The sequence below is a fragment of the Scylla paramamosain genome, chromosome 26, assembly GCF_035594125.1.
Source record: "Scylla paramamosain isolate STU-SP2022 chromosome 26, ASM3559412v1, whole genome shotgun sequence".
Lineage (NCBI taxonomy): Eukaryota > Metazoa > Arthropoda > Malacostraca > Decapoda > Portunidae > Scylla > Scylla paramamosain.
Window position 1 is genome coordinate 7,124,768 of NC_087176.1, and position 27,940 is coordinate 7,152,707.

General features: G+C 40.9%; 1 protein-coding gene and 1 long non-coding RNA gene across 6 annotated transcripts; one reads left to right on the forward strand and one right to left on the reverse strand.

The window, feature by feature from the left end:
* Window positions 1-873: 873 nt before the first annotated feature.
* On the forward strand, window positions 874-26,331 carry LOC135113656 (lysosomal alpha-mannosidase-like). 4 transcript variants are annotated; one of them, XM_064029090.1, is made up of 22 exons: window positions 874-1,042; window positions 1,703-1,869; window positions 2,987-3,089; window positions 3,550-3,707; window positions 4,321-4,430; window positions 5,113-5,194; window positions 5,578-5,701; window positions 6,576-6,712; window positions 7,683-7,816; window positions 11,733-11,952; window positions 16,113-16,306; window positions 16,940-17,154; window positions 17,407-17,642; window positions 18,641-18,724; window positions 19,130-19,274; window positions 19,744-19,861; window positions 21,020-21,123; window positions 21,762-21,898; window positions 22,636-22,784; window positions 23,398-23,533; window positions 24,073-24,222; window positions 24,607-26,331. In XM_064029090.1, the coding sequence occupies exons 2-22, from the start codon at window positions 1,789-1,791 to the stop codon at window positions 24,850-24,852; spliced, it is 3,063 nt and encodes a 1,020-aa protein (XP_063885160.1). In that variant the 5' UTR covers window positions 874-1,042; window positions 1,703-1,788; the 3' UTR covers window positions 24,853-26,331. The 4 variants fall into 4 exon arrangements, with proteins under 4 accessions (XP_063885160.1, XP_063885163.1, XP_063885162.1 ...); XM_064029093.1 differs by having other exon boundaries at window positions 21,023-21,123; XM_064029092.1 differs by lacking the exon at window positions 7,683-7,816 and adding an exon at window positions 9,775-9,908.
* LOC135113657 (uncharacterized) lies at window positions 22,967-27,642 on the reverse strand. 2 transcript variants are annotated; one of them, XR_010274927.1, is made up of 4 exons: window positions 27,423-27,642; window positions 26,585-26,705; window positions 24,589-25,540; window positions 22,967-24,269 (listed from the first exon to the last, which is right to left on the reverse strand). It is a non-coding gene; the product is annotated as an uncharacterized LOC135113657 (long non-coding RNA). The 2 variants fall into 2 exon arrangements; XR_010274928.1 differs by having other exon boundaries at window positions 27,498-27,612.
* Between the last annotated feature and the right edge of the window lie 298 nt (window positions 27,643-27,940).

A 27,940-nucleotide genomic window follows, 5' to 3' on the forward strand; every position in this document is an offset into this window, starting at 1 on the left:
AAGATACTGACAAACTTGTAGCAAAGAATTAAGATAAAAATTATATGATTAATTAATTCAGAATGCTTGTTTTGTGGTGTGAATACTGTAAAATAAAGGAGAGAGAGAGAGAGAGAGAGAGAGAGAGAGAGAGAGAGAGACCCTGTTTCAGCACTTGTTAACTCTTTCCTGCTATGCCAATCTTTTCTTTGTTCCCGCCCTCCCTAGCACGCCAACCTTTCCCCTGTTCCTGTCCTCCCTGGTACCCATCCCTGTCCATCCCCTGCCGTGTTTGACGATCCAAATATCGCCAACACTCCTGACATAGTCCTGGCTCCTTACCAAACACTCCCAAAGCAATTTTCTCCCCTGTCACACCCTTCGTTCTCCATAGTATTGCTCTGCCACTGTCCTTCTCGCCTGTGCCGCTCCCCTGCCACGGTCCCAATCATCCTGTACCCTTTTGTCATGCCCTCTCCGTCCTCTGTTACCGCCCTGCCACGCCCCCCTTGGCTAGTAACAATTATCTGCCCTTTCCTGCAACGTTTCCGTTTTCAGCCTCCCTGCCATGTCCACTCCTGTTTCTTATAGCCTATCTCATCCCTATATTCCCCTGTCACGGATCTAATCCCTGTTCTGTCCTGTGTTCCTGTCCCCTATTCTGTCACCAACTGTTCCTCTCTCAATCTCACGTGCCTGCTAAAAGTTACCCGTTTCCAAATTATCGACATAAATCTAAGTTAAAAAGGATAACTCACTAACATGATGAAAAAAAAAACAAATATAAAAATATCATTATTAAATTTCAGTAGTCGTTTGCCAGGTGGATTTTTGAATAGTGGAGAAAAATTAGTTTGAAGTTTAAATTTTTGGGTATATCTGGCACGGTGTTGTTTACAAATCACAGTGTGGCGGCGGGTGTAAAAGGGAGGTGGCGCTGCTTCTTGCCAGTGTGCTGTGTGCTTGTGACACCTGCATAGCACTTCCTTCCCGACATTTCCAGTCCGGTGCCACGACTTAAGGGGAGTTACACCTGTGAAGTGACACCTAAGCTGCCTGACAGGTGTGTTTGTGTGTTGCATATTGACAGTTCGTATATTTTTTTTTTTTTTATGTATTTTTATTGTTGACTTTTACAAGAATTACGTTCTTGTCACTATTTTTTTTTTTTTTGAAATTTGTTTTTATTTCTGTGCTTTCTCTTTCTCTCTCTCTCTCTCTCTCTCTCTCTCTCTCTCTCTCTCTCTCTCTCTCTCTCTCTCTCTCTCTCTCTCTCTGGAAGGTTGTGCTTTCTTTATTTCCTCTGATGTTAGTTTATTTGTTGATTTATTTTTAATTCTGGAAGATGTCAGTGTTTTTTTCTTCATTTGTTTTTATTTCTGTAAAGTTTGTTTCTTTCCTGGAATATATATATATATATATATATATATATATATATATATATATATATATATATATATATATATATATATATATATTTTTTTTTTTTTTTTTTTTTTTTTTTTCAACTGGAGGGTTTCTGCTTTTTTTTCTGGAAGGTTATAGTTTTTTTTTCTTTTTTTTTTTAAGTTCTCGTGTCTGTGTGTGTGTGTGTGTTATCAAAGCCCAGTGTTTACCAGATCGTATCATGTTATTTTTATCAATTTTATCACTGTTATCATAATTGTTACTGTTTATTTACTAATTAATTTATTAATTCATTTACTTTACTTCTATGTTTCAGCTTAATCTTGTGGAGTAACCATCCTGCCAACCCCTACAAGGAAGCAGTGAGGGGGAGGGACGACAAGAGAAGAGGAGGTACCCAAGATGACCCAGCCACAAGAGTCCTGGCTGCTTGGGGTGGTCCTGCTTCTGGCCACTGCCACCACCACCCACCAGGCCAACCCGGTAGATATCTCCTGGTTTATTGGATACTGATGTGTAATGTAAATGTCTTGCTCTCCTGGTGTGTGGCATGTGAGTGGTCGCAGTCCTATCCAGTGATCAGTCATTAAGAACTCTGAGCTCATTCTGTAGAGGAGCAGCTGGCTGTTTGACCATCGGGTGATAGTGAGTGAATAACACATGTTAGAATACAGGTGTGATGCAAAACACACACACACACTCACACACACACACACACACACACACACACACACACACACACACACACACACACACACACACACACACACACACACACACACAAGTAGGCAACAAGGTAAATACACACACATTTAAAGAGAAATTGGACAAATATAAATATGGAAACAGGACAAAAATACCGCGCACACACACACACATACACACACACACACACACACACACACATATTTAAAGAGAAATTGGACAAATATAAATATGGAGACAGGACAAAATTACCACACACATGCATGCACACTCACACACACACACACACACAATTACATCATGACTTCTGGATAACTTTCCTCCACCAAGGGACACTAGTATACCAGCTCTTAGCACTAACAACCTCATATGTGAACAATAACACCGATATTGATGATAATGATAATGATAACACCTGATTCAGTGTTCACCTGTGCCAGTTTCTTTTCTCTAGAAAGTACACCTGATAGTTACAGATAAGCTGATTACTGAATTAATAAAGGCAGAGCATGTGTGTGTGTGTTTGTGTGTATAGTTTGTATACTTATCTTTGTATTGTTCATGATGTCACCTTTGGGACTTTGTGACTTAGTTCAGTGAGTGTGTGACGTTTTGTGTTGTGTTTGTGTTGTTTGCTGAATTTTTGTCATCTTTTCTTTCTCTCTTTCTCTTCTTTATTTTTTTTTTGTTATGTTTATAATATGTTTTTTTTCCTTTTCTTTTCCTTCTTTTTCTTGTGTGTGTGTGTGCGTGTTTTGTTTGGTATGTCTTTATTATCCTTTCCTTTTCCTTTTTTTCATTGTATTTGTGTGGTAAATACTTAAATGTTTGATAGTACACATTTATGATGACTTTCTTTTCCCTCTCTCTTCTCCTCTTGTCTTGTACCCCACAGTCATGCCACCCAGTGAAGGAAGGCATGCTCAACGTCCACCTGGTCTGCCACACTCACGATGATGTTGGCTGGCTCAAGACTGTGGACCAGTACTTTTATGGAGGTGAGGAGCATGGGGAGAGAGAGAGAGAATCCTTGTGTGTTTTCAGGATCAATGTTACTTTCTTTTCAAGCTCTGAGAAAATCTATCTGAAGCTTTTCTCTCTATGTCTTAAAAAGCTACTGACTATACTGTATCTTCTTTTTGTTCCTTGATCTAATCTGTCTTTTGCCACAACATAACCCCACTATGCTCCACAAGAGTTTGTTCACTTACTGCTGTGTTGCAATCCATATTGGCCCTCCTGCATTAACACAGGAACTGAAAGTGTGTGATACTGTGTGGATGCATTGGATGCAGCAACCTAACCCACAAACTCATGATCTCTAGTGTACGTAGATGTGGCTTTAGTCAGCAGTAAGTCAGTGAAGATCTTGTAATGGTGTGTAGGAAAGAAACTTGAGTCACTAATACTTCTTCCTCAATCTCTATGTCTCTTTCTTTCCCTCTCTCCCTCCCCCAGCACATAACAGCATCCAGCGTGCAGGGGTGCAGTACATCCTGGATTCAGTGGTGGATGCACTGCTCAAGAACCCTGACCGCAAGTTCATCTATGTGGAGTCTGCCTTCTTCTTCAGGTGGTGGAACGAGCAGACGCCAGAAAGGAAGGATGTGGTCAAGGTGAAAAGATGAGGTTTTTCTTTCATTTTTTTCTTTGTCTTTTTTTTTTTATCATTAATTATTTGGTCTTGTATTTGTGTATTTATTTTGTTACAGGCAGATGCAGTAAAGGAAAGAAGTTTTCAAGGTGTGTTTGGGTTCACTCTGAAGATGGGGATTTTCTGTCTTTTTATATGATGAAAAGATGCAGGAAAGAAGAAAATAATGAATGTGTGTTGGATTACTTGAAAAGACTAGGATATTTTCTCATATTTCAGCTTGCCTTTATTTTATATATATTATTTTTGGTTTATTAGTTTATTTTTTATAATGAAAAGATGGCTGAGAGTTCTCTACACCATGTGGTCCCTTTAAAGAGATGCTTGGTATCTTATATTTCCAATATCTGGGCTTATTTTTACTTTATTTTGTCTTTAATTGTTTTTTTTATAATGAATAGGAGCTTAGAACTTAATCTACCATTACATTCAAACTAACCTAACCTAACAACTTAACGTACCTTCATTCCTAATGTATAACTCAGCATAACCTGACCTACCATTAATCCTAAACCATGACCTAACCTGACCTAACATAACCTAATTCAGGCTTGCTCTCCTCCCATGTGTGGCAGAGTCTGGTCAGGTCGGGTCAGCTAGAGTTCATCGGAGGTGGGTGGTGCATGAATGACGAGGCAACCGCACACTACAATGCCATCATTGACCAGATGACGCTGGGCCTGGTGTAAGTTAACCTGATGATAGGAACAAGTATTATTATTATTATTATTATTATTATTATTATTATTATTATTATTATTATTATCATTACCATGTGTATTTCATTATAGGCTCTCATGTTGCTTGGCTATTATTATATTAATTTTATTATGTATCTGCTTTTCAGTTGCTTAGATATGAATGAATTTTATCAAGTTTCAATCTGAGGCTTTTGTTTGTCACCCTTGTTGCATCCCTTATGTCACTTGAAGACATTTATCTGATCTCCTCTTGTTATCTTGAAAGGACAAGAAATAATAAGTTGAAGCTTGCTGAAATTAGATTATTATATTAGAGGAAATTGGTTCTCAAATAGAGTGGTGGATGACTGGAATAGATTCTCTAATCAAGTTAGTGCTGAGTCATTAGGGAGCTTTGAAAGAAGAATAGACAAATTTATGGACAGGAATGATAGGTAAAAATAGGCAGGCCTGTTTTATAGGTGTGATGGCTTCTTGCACCACCATTTGTGTTATTTTCTTATTATATTGCTTAGATATTAGATAGATTATTATTCCGGTTACTTATATTATCAAGGCACACCAACAATGCAAGATGAAAGAACATAAGAGCACCATAATTACCACCCCTTGTTTCTTGTGTTCTGATGATCTCAACATTACTCTCTCTCTGTCTGTGTGGTGCAGGAAACTCAATGAGACCTTTGGGGAGGCAGCCAGACCCACGGTGGCCTGGCAGATTGACCCCTTCGGCCACTCCAGGGAACAGGTAAGCCGGGATCTGGGAGTGGCAATTTGAGAGTGTTTTTATTGATCTGTCTTTTGTTTGGTTTTATTTGGATAGGTGTGTTGGATTCTTATAATTATCTTCTACTACTACTACTACTACTACTATTATTAATCTAACACTCTCATTCATGTGACTCTCTTTTCCACCAGGGGCTGACAGGCTAAGGGTGTGGAATTGCTTGTCTAGTACATAGATGGATCTTTTATTTAATTTTATTTAAAGAAGTGAGCTGGGATTTTAGGAACAGCTAGTTGACAAGGGGCTTCCATTGAGTTCCCTTTTATTTTGTTTGAATGGGTGAGGTGCATTTTTGGAAGTGGCAAGCTGCCTTAACCTGCCAGTCTCCCATTTCTCCACGACAGGCCAGCATCTTCGCTCAGATGGGATTCGATGGCCTTTTCTTTGGCCGTCTGGATCACGATGATAAGAACCATCGCTGGGACACTCACACCATGGAGATGATGTGGCAGGGCAGCCAGAACCTTGGTGAGTGGCTCTGGCACTTGGGGACACCTCTTACTCTTACCAGACTAACTTTTCAAATGGTGTTCCTTATCAGACTGAAGTGACATTGCAACAAAGGGACATCTCTAAACTCTGTGTAGATTAACTTTTTTGATTGGTGTATCTTCTAAAAGTCAAGTAACTCAGCAACACACCGGGACCTCTCTTATTCTTTGTAGATTAACTTTTGACAATTGTGCCTGGTATTGCAACACAGGGATCTCTCTTTTTTAGATTAACTTTTCATCTGCAGTGTCTCTCAAACTCAATTAGCACTGCAACACACAGGGACCTCTCTCATTCCTTCTAGATTAACTTTTTGACTGCTGTGCCTCTTACTGCAACACAGGGAGTTCTCCTTTGAACAGATTAAGTTTTTGCTTGTCAGACTGAAGCAACACTGCAATACTCAGCTGTTCCTCAAATTGAATTTATACTTTACAGGACTCTAACTCTTTACAAATTAAGTTTTTCATCTGTTTCTCATCAGAATGAAGTAGCACTAAACACAGGGACTGCTCATAGCTCTTTGTAGATTAACTTTTTTGACTGGTGTTCATTTTCAGACTGAAGTAACAGTTTCTAGCATTTCCCAATTGAAGTAACTTACAACAAGTTCTATCTCTCTGTTAAGTAACAAATTGCTTACCATTTTTCAACTGGAGTAACAAATAGCATATCGTCTCATGTTCCTCAATTGAAGTAACAAATTTAAACGTTTCTAAGTAGCAGTAATGAGTGTCTTTATGTTGTGTTGCAGGGAATGCAGCACAAATTGTCTAGTTTTCTTTAATTGAAGTGACAAATTCAGACATTTCTCAGTAGCAGTAATGAGTGTCTTTCTGTTATGTTGCAGGGGATGCAGCCTGGCTGTTCACTGGAGTGCTGCCTCGCGGGTACTCACCTCCTGTTGGCTTCTGCTTTGACATCCTGTGCTCAGATGAACCGATCATGGATGACCCAAGACTCCACGACTACAATGTGGACAAGAAGGTGTGTGGTGGTAGTGGTGATGGTGGTGGTGGAGGTAGTGGTAGTGATGGTGATTGCTTTCCTTCACCAGCTAGAGGACATAATTAAGATAAAGAATGTGCTGTGCTTCATTTCTTCGTCTCACATGACCAAACCATCTTAGTCTTCTTTCCTAGAGTTTCTTTGACACTTTCACTACTTTCAAGGAAGCCTTTATATGCTAATTTATTATTGTCATGTACTTTAATCTGTAATATTTCTCTCCAGGGATTTCTAATACAATTTAGTCAGTCATCTACTTATTCCTAATGCTTTGAAGGAGAGGTTTAGAATATCAATAGATATATTTGAAGATAGGGCTGATAGGTACAAACAGGCAGGCATGTTTTATACAGGGACTGCCTCATGTAGGCCTGATGGCTTCTTGCAGCTTCTCTCGTGTTCTTATGTTTCTATTTTTATGTTGCTTTTACCTTTGTTTTATCTTTGTTTTCTCTCTTCCCTTTCATAAATTTATGGATGGGGACAATAGGCAGAAATTTTCAGGCATGTTTTATGCAGAGACTGGCATGTGTAGACCTGATGGCTTCTTGCAGCTTCTTTTATTTTCTTATATTGCTTCATTTTTGCTTTTATCCTTGTTTTCTCTTCTCTCTTTGAGAAATTTATGAATGGAGATGATAGATGGAAATATTAAAGCATGTTTTATACAGGGACTACCACCATGTGTAAGCCTGATGGCTTCCTGCACCAACCCTTGTGTTCTTATGTTCTGGAGTTTGGTGTTGTTGCAAAACACACCACCCTTGAATATGTACACTTAGTCATTCACTTAAAACCCTCTTGAAATTGACTCATAAGATCAACCACAAGGAGAAAATGTACCAAATCACTCAATCCCTCAAAACTGACCCAAAAATTGATCCCCCCAAAGTAATCCCAGTGCAAGGTAGCCCAAGGTGACCCAGAGTGCCGTGTGTGATCCTGGCAGGTTGATGCATTCATAAAGGCAGCCAAGGCAGAGGGTGAGGGTTACGCCACCAAGCACATCATTATGACCATGGGCGAGGATTTCAATTACCAGGAGGCAGGAATGTGGATGTCCAACCTGGACAAGCTGATCAGGTGTGTGTGTGTGTTGATGTCGGGTGTATGGGTGTGGGTGTATATGTGAGTCGGTGGGGTGTATGGGTGTGGGTGTGGATGTATGTGTGGAGGGGTGGGTGTGGTTATAAGTGTAGGTGTGGGTGTGGGTTTGTGAGTGGGACGTATGGATGTAGATGTGTGTGCGTGTGTGCATGTCCATGTTTGTGTTGGTTTTGAGGATGATGATGATAAAGCAAGATTTTTGGTCAAGAATTATTCTGTTAGCAAAGATTCATGAAGTTTTTATCTATGTATCTTCTGTCTGTCTGTCTGTCTGTCTGTCTATACCAGGTTGATTTCACTAAAGGGGAAATGAGACAAGATTTTGAGTATGATAATAGTGAAGAGAAATTTTCCCTCAAGAATACATTCATCAGCAGAGATTCATGGGACTTTTGTCAGTATCTTTATGTCTACCTATCTATCTTTTGTCTGTCTATATACAGTTATACCAGGCTGATTTTATCAAAAGGCCAACAAGATTTCAAGATGGTGATAATGAAGTGAGACTTTCCCTCAAGAAGTACTTAATTAGCAAAGAGATTTATGGAAGTTTTATCTATTTATCTATCTACCTTATGTTGACAAAATTAGTTGACAAGATCAGATGGAGGGGAACCTTTCGAAGATGTCTTAGAGATTATCTTTAGGTATTCACAAGGCTCTGTATTCTTTACGGAGCAGCATCTTTAGTGGGTCTCTTTTATCTTCCATAGTTTTTATTATCCTTGGCTCTTCTTACATCATGGGAAAAAATTGATTCTCTTATTGTCTTTTTTATAATACAGACACTTTTCAAGACTCCCTCATGATTTTGGATAATGCTTTTGACTACTCTTTGGGAACTGGTACCTTCCTTTCTTCCTTTTTGCTGTCCTTAGCCAGAGCTCTTTTACATATAAAAAAAAAAGAAGGAAAAAGCAGATTTCTTGTATACTGTTATTCCTCTTTACTACACAGATGTCTCTTGTGCACCTGACTCTCTCTCTCCATGCCTTACGTCCACCCATTCCTGGTTTTTCCCCTTGGCTTTCTACCTTCCTTATGTTACCCAGATTACATTCAAAACCTTATCAGCAACACCTCATTTGGTTCTTATGATCTGACTCATAATATCTCATTCATGACATCATCCACACCTTTACACTCATTATTAACAAAAAACCCTAAATTATATTATCTGTGTCTAGTAATTGATTTAGTATTGGCTGATTTGAAATTTATCCATGTATGTTTTGTTCAGCACCTGATGTTCTACACATGGCAGTCCCTTTATGAAATATGCCTGTCTGTTTCCACCTGTCATCCTCATCCATAAATTTATCTGACCTTCGAGACCAGTGGGTGGAGTTAGTGGTGTAGGAAAGACAGGATGAAGCAGAAGACTGTTGAAACATTAGAGAGAAATATCATTGTCTTGCCATGTTTTCCCTGATCACTGCCTCCACCCAACATTCAGTGCCTTTATATCTAGTGTTTATCATCATATTATTCGGACTCATAATCATCCCAGTATTTTTCATAGCTGTTTTAAACCTTAGGGGTCATCTACTGCCCTGTGGAACCCAGTCATAAGTATCTGTCCTTAGAAAACACATGAGAAAATATTAGTTCTTGGTAGATAGTGAAGAAAAGCTGGTACGTCTGTGTGGAGTGTTCAAATTATGAGGGTCTATGATGTAGATAGAGAGGTAGGCAGTGAAAAAAAACAGTGCTGTATTATCAGGAGATATCATATGAAGACACTTGATGGTATAGATAGATGTGTAGATGGCAAAAAGAAACTTAATTTATACGAAGGGGCTTGTATGATGTTAGATAGACAAATAAAAAAGAAAAGTGGTAAATCTGTCAGGAGAATTCATATAAAGAGGCTTTTGATGTAGATAAATGTGTAGATAGAGAGAAGAAAAGCTGCTACATGTGTCTGGTTTTAGGTGGAGAGCTTCCTGAAGATAGCTAAGGCCCAGAGTGACGGTTATGCTACCAGTCACATAATCATGACAATGGGTATGGACTTTCAGTACCAGAATGCCAACACCTGGTTTGTGAATCTGGATAAGCTGATCAGGTGAGGTGAGGCCAGGTGATAGTGGTGATAATGTGTGTGTGTGTGTGTGTGTGGTTAGGTGATGATGAGTGAGCCAAGACATTAGTGATAGGTGCATGTCTGTGTGTGTGTGTGTGTGTGTGTGTGTGTGTGTGTGTGTGTCTATTTCATCTTTCTGTGTATGTTAGAGAGAGTATTTATCTTTCATCATAATATGTGTTTGTGTTAGAGAGAGAGAGAGAGAGAGAGAAATGTTTGTATTTAGCATATAATAACATATATACATTAGAAATTCTTCTTTCCTCTTTATTGATGTCCTGCAGATGAAATATATATTGTTTGACTTCTTTCTCATCATCATTCTTAAGTATTCTGTCAATTATGATTACCACATGTCTGACTGATTTCATGATTGACAACTCTCACTCACTACATATTTCTGTCTTAGTTTTTGTAAAGAGCTATGGGATGGTAGAGGTGAAGTTCAGGTCTTCTAAGGGGGTCTAGGAATAACAATAGCAGTATCTTAGTCTTTGAATAATTAATAATTGCAATCACTCATTCTGCATTTGTACCAGGCATCACTCAGTACAGCTCATTTCTTGTCATAGTCTTTGTACAGTTTGCAGCTTGATAGAGGTGATGTACAGGTCTTAATATAGGCTGTAGTGGAAGTTGCTTGAGTATGGAAGGTTGTTTTCATGACTAGCAGTAGTTTCACAAGGAGTCTACACCACAAAGGGAGAAACACCCATAAGACATACTCTGTCTTGGTGATCTTGTAAAGGGGATGTCAGCCTGGTGTGTAGATAGGCAAAATAAGTCAATAACCTTTGTTTCATAGCCTGGTGTATTGATAGACAGTTAATCAAGTTAATAATCTTTTATAGACACCTAATCAAGCTAATAATCTTTCATAGTCTGTTGTATAGGTAAGGATTTGAGTAGGTAGAGAATAGTCTTTTTATGAAGGGGCAGGGGTTAATCAGTGTTTGCTGTAGGGCCTTACTGTGGAAATATGTGGCCAGATGTAATGTACCTAAACTTCTGGGGTGTATTAGGGTGGTCCACGAGACTCTCTTTCCAACAGAAATAGACAGGTCTAAGGGTGTGAATGATGTGCACTTGAGTGCATGGTGTCTTGTCTGGGCCACCCCGTTTGGGATTGCCAGCCTGGTATATAGATAGTGCAAATAGACTGATAATGTTAATAATCTTTGATTTATGGTCTGATTTGTAGACAAACAAATTGGTAATCTTTGATATCTGAGTCATACATTGAAGTCAGTATGGAAATATTGCATCAGAATCTTATTTAAGTAAAAAGTAATATAGATTACCAAAACTTGAATGCAAAAAAAAAAAAAATACTAAAAAATTTACTTTTCTATAACTCATTATAAGCTTAAGTGTTGAATATGAGACATACACTCTTATTACCAACACAAGTCAGGAAATTTTACCTAACGTACTTCTTTCCTCCCACCCTTCACTCTCTTCTCTCTTTAACATACCTCTCTTTCCTTCCCTCCCTCTTTGCTACCCTTCCCTCCAATATAACAATTCTTTCTTTCCTCCCTACCTTCTGCCATCTTACCTTCCTGTCTCCTTGCCCATCTCCTGGCCTGCTCCTTCCCTATCCATATCCCTCCCTGCCTACCTACCTACCTCCTAATTTCCTTGCCCACCTTCCAACCTTCCTGCCTCCCTGTTATCCTCTAAATCTCCCTGCCGGCCTTCTCATTTCCTTCGCTATTTTCCTGCTAACCCACCTCCCAACCTCCCACCCCATCTCCTCACCTCCCTGCCCCCATCTGTCTTCTCCCTCCCCACCCCACACCACAGGTATGTCAACAAACGTCAGTCCAGTGGGTCACAGGTCAATGTGCTGTATTCCACCCCGTCATGCTACCTGTCAGCACTGCACGACGCAAACCAAACCTGGACCTCCAAGACTGATGATTTCTTCCCCTACGCATCAGGCAACCATTCCTACTGGACCGGATACTTCACCTCCCGGCCCACACTCAAAGGATATGTCCGCCAGACCAATGGTATCCTTCAGGTGGGTGCTGTGGTGTCCTTTGCTTTGGAGAATAAGACTGTTATTTCTGTCCTTTCTTGTGCATAGGATAGACAGGGAGAGAAGGATCTTTTTCACATTGGATCCCACACTCAAAGGATACATAAGGCAGACCAGTGTTATCCTGCAGATGAGTCCTACAGTTTGGAGAATAGGTTTATTGCCTCTATCCTTTCTTTTTAGCCACAGGATCTACTTTGCTAGGCATCCCACACAAAGGATATGTTAGGTTTGTTATGGTATCCTGCAGTAAGCTTATTGGTTCTAATCCTATTGTCTCTATCCTTTTTATTTTGGGCATTGGATAGACAGGGAGGGAAGGATATACCTCATCTGGCATCGTACACTTAAAGAATAGGTCTCTCTCTCTCTCTCTCTCTCTCTCTCTCTCTCTCTCTCTCTCTCTCTCTCTCTCTCTCTCTCTCTCTCTCTCTCTCTCTCTCTCTCTCTCTCTCTCTCTCTCTCTCTCTCTCTCTCTCTCTCTCTCTATATATATATATATATATATATATATATATATATATATATATATATATATATATATATATATATATATATATTACATTTCATTTGTCTGTATATATCTGCCTACGATGTGGCGACCCAGTACAGAATCCCGACTCAACTCGCTACAGTCGCTCGTCCCTTATCCACACACACCCGCTGCCAGACTTATGATTAACCAATCCCACACAAGCGCGCATGCATGCACGCACGCTTGAAAGGAAAAGAAAAATTAGACTTGGAAGGACATAGCGGTGTTGTTACAAAGACTGTACCCCGAAACATCTGTCGTGATCTGATCTGGCAATGTTGGTACTCTCTCTCTTTCTCTCTCCACGACTATTTCAAGGCCACAAAGATTGTTGGCCGGGTTCTCAAGTGTTTCTACTGTTAATAGCGTATAAATATTGTTAATCTGTCATTAGAACTCTAAAAACACCCTTATAATCTGTAATTTCACTACGACTTTATCAAAGGCCACAGAAATGATTAGCCGGATTCTCAAACGTGTTTCTCCTTTTTTTTTTTTTTAATGTAGAAATCATGTTAATTTGTCATAAGAACCGTAGACACCCTTAAAAAAAAAAAAAACGTGTCTCGTCTTAGTCAATCTTCGTGACAATGAAATCAGATACAACCGCGAGTGAGATGGCCAAACAGAAATAAACATTGATCCCCTCAAACCGCGCTCCATCTGCGAAATGTCTCAGGATTTTATGGAAATAACCTTAACCTATTAATATTTTGCCCATAAATAGATAGTGACTGTCTGAAAATTAGTATGTTAAGATTATTTCCACAGAACCCTTCCACAGTCATGGACACGAATAACGTCCGGGCTTTAGATGGTGCTCTCACTGAGTCACTACCTCCGTCTCGTGGTCTCGGGCAATCCCAAACATTGCCCACTTCCCTGAACTGCAACCTGTACCCAGACCCCACCGGCCCTTGTTTCAATCATTCATCAAGCATCCAGTCAGTGCCAGCGTCAAGACGTTGTGCATTTACCGAAGTTCATTTGGCCTTTGCAATTATTCCTCCCTGACGAACACTGTCAATGGAGGGTCAAGTGAATTCAGTCAAGTATCTACAAAGTATCACCTTTACTGAGCTGACACGAGACGAACAGATACAAATCAAGTCTAAAGGGAGACCTACACCACACTTGTGCATTCAGCAGAAGAGCAAAAGCAGGACCAACGAATATGTACGCTATTTCAAAGAAACTCTGTATGAGAAAACTGACTGGCTTTGTGGCTGTAATGAGAAAAACGCTTTATTCTGCTTCCCATGCCTCGTTTTTGGAGGGGATCATTCCTGGACTAAAATTGGCGTGACTGACTTGAAGCATGTGCGGGAGAAAGCACAGAAACATGAGCAGTCTTCCAAGCATATCCACAACGTCATTGACTTGTCTCTGCTTGGTACAGTGGACATTGCAGATCAGATTAACCCAGAATACAAGCTCTACATTGCAAGACACAACAAGGAGGTAGAGAAGAACAGAAATGCCCTGTCCAAAATCATTAATTGCATCAAGTTTTGTGGGAAATTTGAACTCCCTCTGAGAAGACAGGATGGAGCTATAGAATACAAAAAGCCAGGAGTGCTTCCAGGCTTGGTTGATTTTGCTTGCACCTTTGATTCCAGTTTAGATGCTCATCTGTGCAAAGGTACAGTGTTTAAAAGCACATCAACAGCAATGCAGAATGAACTTTTAGAGTCAATGTTAAAAATTTGCAAGAATAAGATCAGGGAAGAGATAAAGAATGCAGACTACTTGGCCATTATGTGCGACAAGGTGACGGATGTTAATGACGAGACACTGATGGTGATTGTTCTGAGGTATGAGCTGCAAGGCAAACCTGTGGAGAGATACTGGGGATATTTTACTTTGATGAATCCAACAGCAGAGGCATTTTCAAGTGTATTGTTGAAAGAGCTGCAGATTATGATTGGTGATTCTCAACATAAGCTCATTGCTCAGGCTTATGATGGTGCAGTGCCTGTCAGTGGGGTTGATGAGGGTGTACAAGTGTTAGTGAAAAGAGTGCACACCAATGCTCACTTTATCCACTGTTATGCACACCAGCTAAGTTTCATTCTTGAACAGGCAGCATCAAAGAATACTAATGTCCGAGTATTTTTTAACAGCTTGTCAGGAATACCAACATTTTTTTCAAAGTCTCCTCAAAGAATGGCTGCTTTGGAGTTTGTTACTGGCCGTCATATTCCAAGGCCATCAGCAGCACGTTATTTCATGAACAGGACCATCACTGCTGTACTTGAGATAAGAAATGAATTGATAGAGTGTTGCAGCATCCTGGAGGCATTGAAGAACAAAGACACTGGATCTGGAGCGGCTAGGATTAAGAGAATTTTGAGTGATCCTGAATTTGAGTTTTGGTTTGAATTTTTCTCCAGATTAATGCCTCATGTTGATGTCATGTTTCCTCAGTTAAATATTGATGCAGCCAGGACTGATGCTGCTGTAAAAACTTTCACCCCCGTGGTGGAGAACTTGAGAGATGAGTGTGACACTTTTGTGCTTCCTCCTGAGCAGAAGAGAAGAAAACTTGACACAGATGAATTGGCTGCAGCAAGGGAGGTGTGTGATGTCATGTTGTTGGAGTGCAGAGCAAGGTTCAGCTTCACTGCTCATTTGGAAGCCAGCAAGCTACTTTTGGTAAGGAAGTTTCCAAAGTATATTAAAAACTTCCCCTGTGATGCACTGGCACATGCAGTATCAGCCTATCCCATGCTTGACAAGGATAAACTGAGAAATGAACTGGCTGTACTATACCTGAGAGAAGATTTATGTAAATCAGGAAAGCTCACTGATCTGCTGGAAATCATGAATAACAACAACTTACAATCCACATTCTCAGAAACTGTCAAGCTGTTGAAAATCTTGATAACCACTCCTATGACAACAGCAGAAGATGAGAGGTGCTTCTCAACCCTGAAGAGAATCAAGACATTCCTGCGTGGTGCCGTCGCCAATGAGAGACTGCCGGCGCTGGCAATGATGTCAATTGAGAATGCACTCATTACAGAGATGGAGGATTTTAATGAGCAAGTAATAAACCATTATGCTACAGCAATGAACCAAGTCACTGATGCACCACTTTTATATTCAAATCATATCAACTCTACCAACCTACAGAATTAGCAACTCCCCTCTCCCCTGTTTTTATTTAAGAGGGGCACTGGCCTAGGACAACAAAAAAGAAGAAAGCAAGGCCCACTGAGTTGCCAGTCCCTAAAGGAAAAGCCAAATGGATTATAAAAAATTGGAGGATAAGTGTCTTGAAGCTGCCTTCTTGTAAGAGTTAAAATCATAGTAAGGGGGAAATACAGAAGCAGGGAGGGACTCCAGTGTTTACCAAAGGAAAAGAGATGAAAGATTGCCTACACTACATATCTGGTATGTTGACTAATTCCCTTAATTTATTTATTTTTCCATTATTTTTCTTTTCATATTCACAGGTGTTTGTACCTGTGCAGTCTCATGCTATGGTGTGTGTTTTATCATTTCTCCTTTCTTCTCCCCTACTTAGTTTTCTTTTCTTCTCTCTTTTCTTGTTCCACCTTCATGTAATATACTTAACATGGCATCACCACTTTTCTATCCACAGGCAGTGAAACAGGTGGCTTCCCTGCTGGGGATGGGCCACAGTGAGGGCCTGGAGACCCTGAAGGAGGCAATGGGCGTCCTGCAGCACCACGATGCTGTGTCCGGGACTGAGAAGCAGCATGTGGCAGATGACTACAGTGAGAGGCTGGCAATCGGCACCAAAGCAGCACTAGGGGTGATGGGGCAGGCACTCAGGTGGGAGATGGGATGGTATGGTAATGTGGTGGGGTGATGGGACAGGCTCTCAGGTGGATGGTAGGATGATGGGGGAGGTGCTGGTTTGTTGGGGGTGATTGATGGGGAAGATACTGAGGGGATGATAAGGTGATGGTACTGACAGGAAGGGTGGTGGGGTGATTAGGACAGGTGCTGGGGTTGTAAGGTGATGGGGTAGATGTTAAGGGGGTGATTGTAGTGACAGGACAGACACAGCAGCTTTGGTGGCCTGATTTTGAGAGACCTGGGTTAGCTGCTTGCACGACACTTAGCAGGGGTGGTCAGTGAGGAGCTGTTGTCCTCCCTGCAGGAACTGAGAGGCTGAGGTGTGAGGGAATACTTGTGAATGAGTGTATAGATAGATATACCTTGTTTATTGATAGACTTTCTGGTCATTCCTCTCCACTTCACTGATCCAAAAGTTAGTCATGTCTTCATTCTCATCCCTTTCAGTGATAAAGTAGAGCTCTCTACTTGTTTTTAACATGTCTTCTTCCTGTCACTATTCTGTCTACTTCACTAATGCAAGATTTAACCAGCTTATAAAAAGTTAAGCCCCATCGTACCTAACCTATCCTAACACCACCACTAACAACAGCCCCATTATCACAGCAAGTTGCAGCCAGTTGAGGCATTGCAGAAGGAGAAGGAGAAGGATGGGGGAACTTTTCACTTCTGCCCATTACTCAACATCTCCAGCTGCCCTATCACTGAGTCCTCGTCAGCCTTCATCATGACTGTCTACAACCCCATCGCCCGGCCCATCAGCCACTACGTCAGGCTGCCCGTGCCCAGTGACACGGCCTACAAGGTTACTGACTATAAAGGTGAGTGAGGAAGGATGTCGAGGGGTGAGAGATGAGTAAGGTATGTATGGTGTTAGAAGAGTATAAAGGAATGCAGGGAGGGTTTTTGTAAGGGGTGTCAGTGAGGAAAGAAAGGTATTGGAAGGATGGGAAATGGAGGAAGGGTGTAAGAATGCAGTGAGGATACTAGGGAAGGACTGTTCAAAATATTAGTGAAAAATATTCTAATAACACAAATAATTAGACTACGTAAGCAACATTCTCATTTTTCAGGTAATGCAGTAAAGGCCCAACTTGTCCCCATCCCCAAGCCAGTTTTGTCTATCCCTGGCCGACACTCCACCGCTGCCTATGAGCTCGTCTTCCAAGCCACAGACATTCCTCCACTGGGCTTCCTGCGCTACCACATTAAGCGTACATCCAGTTACCGCATCCTCCGCCAGCAGATTTCTAAGACTCACTCCCATGTCCTGGGTGGAGATGACCCTATTGAGCTGTCTGGAGATGAGGTGTGTTGGGTGTCCTATGAGAAGTCTTCTGAGAGGTGACCCTGTTGAGCTCGCTGGGGATGAGGTGTTTGGGGTCTTCAGTGTCATATGAGAGGTGACCCTATTGAGCTGTCTGAGGATGAGGTGTGTAGGGTGTTGGGTGTTCTGGAGGGAGGTTTTCTGAGACCACTGGCTTCGTGTTGCCTTCCTGATGTGCCAGTCTTGTTTATGGCCAGTGTAATGCTTCTTTTAAACTCACAGTGAATGACACTTAAACTGGTTTTCCCATGAAAATATTATTCATAACAAAAAGATATCAATGTAGACACATCATATGGCAATTTTGGACTTGATATCAGAGTCTTTTTAAGGGAACAGGACTTCCAGTGTTTTTTTTTTTTTTTTTTTTTTTTTTTTTTTTTTTTTTTTTTTTTACATTTCTCTCCAGCTTTTGTTGCCCTTTACCAAAATCCCTTTTACATAAGAGGATTCCGGCAACAAAACAGTCTGAAAAGGCCTACTAAAGGTGCCAGTCCCCAAATGGTTTAGTCAAAAAGATTATAAAAAAATCAGAGTGTCTTGAAAGAGTTCAAATCAAAGAGCAGTTAGCATGAAAGTAACGATAGAAGATGGCAAGAGATGCAACCTTCAGTGAAGAGAGAGAGGCTGAAGACAGTCAGTTAAAGGAGAGGAGTTGACAAAATGATACCTGATACTTAACTTTGCCTACCCCAACCAAACCTTACTGTACCTAACAGAGAGGTTTTACTTGTGAGGGAAATGTGGGTGTAATTTTCAAAGAGGAAAGCTCTAACTGATGGAACTTATGATATACAAGTGTGGTGGTGATCAAAAGAAGGTATGTCAGTCTTGCATCTCCAGCCACCACACCTGCTGCTCATAACACATTTGTATAAGAGTATCTTCACCCATCACACACCTGCTACTCATAACACATTTGCATAAGTGTTCCCTCTCTCTGCCTTGAACCACATGTTGAATCCTGTCTTGCCCCACAGAACCTTGCCATCTCAGTGGACCCCAAGACTGGCCTACTCGAGAGGGTGGGAGCGGTGCGGCCCGGACCCATTCAGATGATTCCTGTGAGTGTGTGTGCTAGATGATCTCTCTTGTAATGGTACTTTTACTGAGGAAGACAATACTGTAAACTGAAAACATTGAACTTAATTTCTTTCATTTTGTGGTGCTTTGAAATTTAAGTCCAAATTTTGCACCAAACTTTACTAAGCTTAATTAGAAACCATATCAGTCACAAGAATAGGAGATTCATGCTGAACCATACAGTGAACATTGACAGTGATGAGTGACAGTGTTCTTTGCTTGACAAATTAATGGACCCTTATATTAAGCTTAATAGGAAACTAAAGACAGACAAGAATACTAGCATCACACCAAACATGACTGACAGTAACAGCATTAATTGGCAAAGGAGTCAAGGAGTAAACAGTGACAGTAGTGAGTGAGTGAGTGTGCCCTATACTTGACAGGTGAGCCAAAACTTCCTAGTGTACCCAGGCATGGCAGGCAACAACACCAAGGAGCAGTACAGGGCATCAGGAGCCTACATCTTCCGCCCCAATGCCACAGAGGCCCGGGAGATTGCCAAGAAGGTCAATGTTGTCACTGTGGAAGGTTAGTGCTGGCTTAACATTTACAGGTTCATGAAGTTTATTGTACTCCAGTGATCCCAGATGGGGTGTACAGAGTACTTACTTATAAACAGTGTAGCTACTTTTCAAAGACTAAACAAGCACTGAATAAATTAACTGACATTCAACTCAGTGTTAACCCTCACAAAAAAAAAAAAAATCTGAATGCATCCTACACACTTAGATGTATCGTTTGTTAGAATGTGCTATTGTGTGGTGTATGGTGGTGTGAATTGTTTTGTATGGTGTGTTCAGGTGTTAACTGTCACTGCTGTGTTGTGGAGGTAATGGTTACTGTTTCTTGTGTAACTTTCATGTACTGTGTTATGATATTAATTCTTTCACTGCTTTGTTTCTCTCTCTCTCTCTCTCTCTCTCTCTCTCTCTCTCTCAGGATCATTTCATATCACCTTCACCCTTAACAACTTTCGAGTCACTCCCTCTCCCTGCAGGGCCGTTGGTGTATGAGGTGCACCAGGAGTGGGGGCCATGGGTGAGTCAAGTTATACGCTCCTACATGGGCCACCTCAACCTGGAGATGGAGTGGCTGGTGGGGCCTATTCCTATCAGGTGGGTGTCTGAGTGAACTTTCATTCCCTAACTCTTCCCTGTCTTGTGTGCTATAATGTTGTGTTTCTATGTTGCAAGACTAACTGAACCAAAGAATAGCTGCAGATTACAAGAAGAAGTATCCAGGTGGTTATCACAAAACGAATAGGCAAGGAAATCAGAATGTGATGAAGGGCTTAAAATGAGGAGTGGAGATTGAAGCTCATTAATATACATTCCTTAGTGATGCAGACTAAGAGGGGATCTGATAGAAGTTATAAGGGCTGAGAAGTATTCCTAATGAGAGGAGATTGAAGCTTTTAAATTTGCGTTGTTTGAGGGACATAGGTTAAGTGAGGATCTGATAGATTTTGTAAGGGATGAGGAGTATTGGTTATAAGAAGAGATTTAAGTCACTTAATTCACATTCCTTGCAGAGTTGAAGGTTAAGAGGGGATCAGAGGCCTTCAAGTGGTGCTGGGGACACAAGGCTGACGAAAAAATCTTTAGGGTCGTGAATCAGGATAGGACAAGAAATAGTGGACTTGTGCTTGATAAAGTTTTTAAAGAGATAGGAATGAGGTATGTGGCCATGGGTGAGGGTGGTTGGAGATAATTTAGTGACACCCAGACTTGTGTGTGTCATGGAGTGTAACATTGACATGTCAAGTTTATATTGAAGGCCAGTGTTCATGTTAGCTGCCAGTAAAGATGTGTAGTTCAGTGAGTGTGGTAATGTGCTTGAGATGATGTGGTGTAAGGAGGGCTGTGGGTGAGACTGGTTGGAGATGGTTCAGTGATGCCCAGGCTTGTGTGAGGCATTGAGTGTAACATTGGACAAGCATCAAGTTTTTATTGAAGAAAAACAGGTGTTCTTGTAAGCTGCCATTAAACATTCTTGTTTTGAAGACATTTGGAGATGATCCTCATTATCTGAACACTAACAGAAGAAAGAAAGAAGTAAATACACTAATTAAATACCAGTGAAGTAAGAAAAAAAAGCACACGAATGGAAAAAAAAGGAAAAGCAAACAAACAAATTGACAGGTACATCTTTTGATATTAAGAATGGATATGCTGCTTCCGGGCCAGTTGTCACTTCACATTATTCAGTACTTTGATAAACTTGATTTCATTTTAATTCACTGTGCTTAGATTTCATACAGTATGTGTTGTCAGCAGGGACAAGATTGGGCTGGAGGTGGTGAGCCGTGTGGACTGGTCTTCCATCACCACTGGTAACACTTTCTACACTGACTCCAACGGAAGGGAGATGCTGAAGCGTGAGTATTCTGCTGTGTGTTGGTTTTCCCTCCTCTCCTCTCCTCTCCTTTATGCCCTGCTTGTAAACCTTATAAATCTGTAGACTTTACCTCATACTAAGCTGTCTTAGAGATAATATTAACATGATTTGAACTGAAGAGCAAATGAGCATAAAAGATAAGGTTAAATTAATGTCCAGTTGCATACAAGCATAACTAGAAATTATTCTTGGTACTTATAATCTTAAAAGAGTAACAGAAGAATAGAAACAAAAATAAACTGAAAGTACCAGTCCCTATAGAGTACAGTAAAAAAAGGACCATCTCTAATTTGAGAAGTGATTTGAAACCTCCATCTTGAAAGTAAGGAGGAAACACGGAAGTAGGCAGGGAGTTCCAGTGTACAGTGAAAGGAAAAGAAGATTGAATACTGATATATTCTTCCATTAGAATACTAGTATACTCTTCCATTAGGGAGTTGGACAGAATAGGGTATCTTAACCCTCATGAAACAATACGAGTCACAGGCAGGAAGAAATACAGAAGCAGGCTGGGAGTTCTAGTGTCTACCAGTAAAAGGAATGAAAGACTGAGAACACTCGTTAACTTAAATACAAGTCCTGTACATCTCCACATCCTAATGCAAGTGTTCCTTGCAGGTGTGAAGGACTACCGGCCCACCTGGCGCTTGCATAACCTTGAGCCTGTCGCCGGCAATTACTACCCAGTCAACTCTCGTCTCATCCTAGACAATGGCCCAGATTTCAGGGCCGCCATACTCACTGACCGCTCCCAGGTGTGTGTGTGTGTGTGTGTGTGATCGGACAAAATATATTCATTAACACAAACTGCTGAGGACACACACATTTAGTTCTTCTGTGGTGGGACAGTGTTTATTAATGTCAGAGAGAGAAAAAAGTGTGTGTGTGTGTGTGTGTGTGTTTACACGAGAGGCTATGGGGAGTGACTGTGGTTCGTATACATACCGTGAGTCTGTGGGCTGTGGTGGGAGAGAGAGAGAGAGAGAGAGAGAGAGAGAGAGAGAGAGAGAGAGAGAGAGAGAGAGAGAGAGACCTTATATAATAACATTTGAGTGTGATGAGTAACTGTGGTTCATTAGCATATTGTGAGGGACATTCACCACATATCCACAGTAAGTCCCCCACAATGTGTTTATGATCTAGTCACTCACCACAGCCCCTCACTTATTAAATTGCTCTTCACTCTGTCACTCTCTACTCACAGATCCACAGTACATTCATGAACCACAGCTGCTAACTGCTACTTGCTCTCACTCTCTCACTCACTCTCTGCCCCTGTACTCACAGATCTTCTGTATATTCATGAACCACAACTGCAGACCATTACTTCCTCACTTGCTCATCCTCACTCTCTCCTCTCCTGTAGTCATCTCCTCTGTAATGACTCAGACAGACTTATATATATCCTTTCTGTTATATGGGAACCAGAACTGCACAATTTGAAGGAATTTTTTATGTGAATTAGGATATTGACTTGCCTCCTCTTTCACAGGGTGGCACATCCCTCAACCCAGGACAGATGGAGCTCATGGTCCACCGGCGCCTCTTCTATGATGATGCCTTTGGGGTGGGCGAGCCTCTCAATGAGACACAGTTTGGGGAGGGTTTGGTGGCTCGTGGCAAGCACTACCTCCTCCACAGGTAACTAAATTGTTGGGGTGGAAGTGTCATGGTAAGCAAAGTGTTGAGGTCAGTGTGTTGGAGTAAAGTGCACTAATTACCACATGCTAACACCAGTTAAAAGTTAGGTTGTCAGTCTGATAGCATTTTGTCTGTCTCTCTTTTGATAGCAGGGTGGTGGAGGAGGAAATTCACTAATTACTGGTGTTATTATTTATTAGCAGTCTATATAATTAAGCTTCATTTCACTAGTCACTCAGTCTGTATGTATAAAGTTACTATAAATGCAGGTCACAATTTTGGCCAATTCCTGCTGCCTCTTGATGCTTAGACATGTAAGCTTGTAAAAAATATGAATAAAACTTTTTTTAGCTTATAAAAAAAAGGAGGAAATCCAATAGCTTATAAGAAAAAGGAGGAAATCCAAGAGTAACACAATTACTGTCACATCAAACCACCCAGTCTCTCATCCACCAGTTCCACAAAACTCACCATACCAAGAGTTACTACTATCATCATTCACCCACACTACCACAAAGCTCACACACACTATCATCACTCTCACCACATACAATCACTCAATCACACAACCATGCCATGATACGGTTCACCACACTAGCTCTCATCCCTACAGCTCCTTTGCAAGCCCGGAGTGTGACTTCGGCTGCCTACACCGCACGCTTGGAGAGGAGCTGCTGCTGCCGCCACTCTATGCCTTTGAAGAAACCTCTGCCTTAGCACATACCTGGACCAACACAGCTGTCAACAAGGTACGCTCTATCATGCTGTTGAAAGGTGAGGTATCTTACTTTTGAGATGCACAGTTGTCTAGCAAGAAGTGCTGTAACTCCAATGTTCAGAAACTAAGAAGAGAGGACCAGGAATCAGTTAGAAGACCAGTTAAGGGAATATGATCCCCTTGAAGACAGAGATAGAGGGATGGAATTGAAGCAGAACTGCAAAGGATGGGAGTCACAGAGGAAGAGGCAAGGGAAGACATTTTTGGGGTATTTAGAATCCAGTGGTGGTGGAAAAAAGGGCACAGGAAGAGGAGTTTTATCCTCTGAAGAAGCTGAAAAGTGAAACTAGTCAGGGATAAACTTGTTTCAATCACCACTGGATTCACTTATGCAGGTAGGGCTTTTTTATTTTCATTAATTTCCTTCCATCTTACAATATCCAGGGTTTGTTCTTAAAGGTATATAGGGAAAAGTAGAGAGAACCTGCCTTTTTACCAAGAATGCATTGATAGACACAGTACAGTCGCACTCAGGACTCTCTCTTTTCACTGGCTGCTTATTATCCTCAGTGGGGCGGCCTGGGGATGAATCTGCCATCCAACGTGCACCTGCTCACGCTGGAGCCATGGGGGGACAACCTGCTGCTGTTGCGCCTCGAACACATGTATGAGAAGGGAGAGAGTGACACACACAGCAGCCCTGTCACTGTGTCCCTCAAGGTGCGTCAGGGTTGGCTTGTCTTTCATGCCCTTTCATGCATTCATTTCTGCAACCCATTCATTGTTATTTATATATTCACATCTGCTCTCCATCCATTCTTATTTTTATACATTCACATCTGTGCTCTTCATTCATTCTTGTCATGTACAGTATCTCTCTCTCTCTCTCTCTCTCTCTCTCTCTCTCTCTCTCTCTCTCTCTCTCTCTCTCTCTCTCTCTCTCTCTCTCTCTCTCTCTCTCTCCACAGACCCAGACCCAGACCCACAGTATGTCCCCCACAGTATGTTTACGAACCACAGTCATTCAACCTAGCCCCTCACATATATATTCTCTCTCACCTTGCAATCCATGGCACCTTCCCTCACCTGCTTTGCCTCCCACAGGGACTTTTGGCAGACTGGGCTATCACTGGTGTGGAGGAAATGATTCTCTCAGCAAACCTCCGGAAGAAGGACGAGCACCGACTCAAGTGGAAGGTGAAGACAACCAGCACAGCACAGGCCAGTCCCAGTGAGCAGCACAGGACCAACAATATCGTGCACCACCAGGACCCGCTCAGCGTGACTCTCGGCCCCATGGAGATCCGCACCTTTGTCTTGACAGTGAAGAAAGCATCATCAAGGTTCTAGGAAGGCCGAGATGGAGTGGATAGGGTACATGAGGCAAGGTGAAGGGAGTGGAGAGGTGCCTTGCATTATGTACATGGTGTGTGCTGATTAAGTTAGGACAAGATAAAGGAGTAGAGAGGTAGGTGCCTTGGATATTCTGTATATGGTGTGCATTGATTAAGTTGAAAAAGGTTCCCAGAATTAGATCACATGCACTGACCAAGTTGAGACAAGAAGTAGGAAGGTGACTTGCATTAGATGATGTGCATAAAACTAACTCCATATTCCCTGTTCTTATAATCAGATTGAAAAGCAGATCTGAGGTGTACACTTCAGAGCAAGTTATCAAAGAGGGACATGTACTTCGGTTAGTGCTTGCCATCTAATGTGGAGCACCTTAGGCCTTATAGTTTGCATCTTGTACTTAACCTTTTGTACTCTTGCATTATTAGTTTGGTCAGTGTTTGCCATCTGATGTGGAGTGCTTCTGTCCTTATCATTTCCTTCTTTCTTGTATTTGACTCATGTATTCTTGCACTATCTTGGTCAGTGTTCGTCATCTGATATGGGCATTTCAATTCTTGTGGTTTGCTTCCGTCTTGTACTTGACTTGAGTACCCTGAGAAGATCTACACCATACCCATACTGTGTTGCTAATACTGCCCAGTCCACTGCTGTAACTGGCCACTAACTCATTCCAAACGTGTCACTGAAAACAATGAAAACAAAAGAGTGCTGAAATTTTATACTCTATTTTTAATACTATTAGAAAAGGTTTTTTATATAATGTAGACTTTTATACATTGATATTATTTGTATCAATATTAATTTTGTTATTATTTATATGAAGTTTATATATATAATGATGCATTTGCATGAAAAAAAAAAAAAAATAAAAAAAAAAAATATATATATATATATATATATATATATATATATATATATATATATATATTATTACACACAGGATACTGGTGTTCTGAAAGGATGTTATGATGCTTAATTGTGTTTATTTACTGTGCAGATTGTGAATGAGAAAAAAACTAAGAGCACAATTATGATTTACTGCTGCAGGTTGTCAAGTGTGTGTAATAAGGAAAGGTTGTGTGAATGGATGGTTGGTCTTCCCTTGAATGGGTGGTCTTCTGAATGAGTGGCCAGTCTGTGCCTGAATGGATGGCCTTTAACTTCCTTAATTAAAAATGTGATAGATTTGATAATATAGAGACTTGATTTAGGATCCAAGAATCACATTATGAAAAGTTCCAGTGATAGTCTAAGCAACCAAGTAGTGAATATTAAGCCTGAAAATATCCCAATCTATCCAGATGGTTTGTGGTGCTTGTATGAGAAGTGTGAAGCAAGCAACTATACATCTTGGAAAGTTGCAGTTCCTTTCACTGAAAACGCTTGGTTGTGTCACTGTTGTTGTGAATTAGTGTAACTCCGTATCCATTAGCACATTTAGTTTTGTTGACATTTAATAAACATCTAAATATCGGTCTTTTTGATCATTAAAAAAGCTTTCTTGTTTTATCATCCTTTTTCAGTATGGATAGTAACAAGAAAATTCTCTCTCTCTCTCTCTCTCTCTCTCTCTCTCTCTCTCTCTCTCTCTCTCTCTCTCTCCTTGTGCTCATTCAATTCCTATGTTAATTCTTCACTTAAACCGTACAGAAACAGTATATATCACAATAAAAAATTATAGGTAAAGTATGTTCATGTATATCATGAAGGAAAGTATAGGGGTCACCTTGACGCGGTGGAGGGGCTTGAGGCGTGACGGCCGGCACCACCACCTCTGGCAGCTGTCTGTAGGGTTCGGTGTCCCTTGCCTCGTGAACCAAGCACTACCCCACGCGGTGCCACGTGACCTTGTCGTGGCACAAAAAAAACAATAAATTAGTCTATTCCTATCTTTGACAACACGTAACGCAACATCATAAAACTCAGTCCTCGTACAGGTTTTCTTTCTTAAGTTTCAGTTGCTTCTACCAACATAACTAGTTTCAAAGTACTCCAGTTGAAGTGACACGGGTTTCTAATTATATATATATATATATATATATATATATATATATATATATATATATATATATATATATATATATATATATATATATATATATATATATATATATATATATATATATATATATAGTTCTGATGACATTATTAAAATTTTACATTATTAACGAGAGAAGCACTCTTGAGAACTCGGCTAATCAACTCCGTGGCCTTGGAGAATAGTAGTGGAGAAAACACAAAGCATTTTCAGACCTCACCGGTGTAGCGGATGTCATGACAAGTAACGTCAGCCTACTGTAAGTCATCCTACCGTGTCTCCTTGTTAATAATATAGAAATTTTGTTAATGTCACTACAACCATTAAAAAAAAAAAAAAAAAAAAAAAAAAACCTTGAAAATCGTGCCACTTCAACCAGACCATTTTGAACGTATTTGGTGACTATTCTGGACTAGTTCAAACTAAACCAAGGCATATTCAGGGAAGTGGTTTATCTGAGCGGCTGCACCAGTCCACTAAAACTATTTCCTTGGTCTGTCAACTTCTCGATACCCTGGTGACTAACCTGTGTGCCGGCCAGTCTGTCTCTGTTGCACTATTCCTTTGGTCTGTCAGTCTTCACGGTGCCTTGGTGACTAACCTGCGTGCCGGCCAGTCTGTCTCTGTTGCACTATTCCTTTGGTCTGTCAGTCTTCACAGTGCTTTGGTGACTAACCTGTGTGCCAGCAAGTCTGTCTGTTGCACTATTCCTTTGGTCTGTCAGTCTTCACTGTGCCTTGGTGACTAACCTGTGTGCCTGCCAGTTTCGCCTCCTCACCCAGCCGCTTGTGTGACTCGAAGCCCAGATTGCGAGAGTCGACCCTCATTTCATTGACTCGTCCAACCAATCTATTGAAAAAAATAAAAATAATATAGATAAATAAACAAATAAATAAATAAATAAATAAATAATCTGAATTAGTAATCCAACATTTATTTACCTAAATAATGTAACGTAAAGGTGCAAACGGCAGCAAGATGTCCCGGGTTCGAATCTGCTTACGGCCGGGATTTTTCTGGAACGATTGCCCGCTCCTAGATTCA

Bases quoted from the DNA above. Each gene is read 5' to 3' on its own strand.
- LOC135113656 (XM_064029090.1), top strand. From the start codon at position 1,789: ATGACCCAGCCACAAGAGTCCTGGCTGCTTGGGGTGGTCCTGCTTCTG. The intron at 3,090-3,549 runs GTGAGGAGCATG...TCCCTCCCCCAG, and splicing joins GGACCAGTACTTTTATGGAG to CACATAACAGCATCCAGCGT. The intron at 23,534-24,072 runs GTACGCTCTATC...TATTATCCTCAG, and splicing joins CCAACACAGCTGTCAACAAG to TGGGGCGGCCTGGGGATGAA.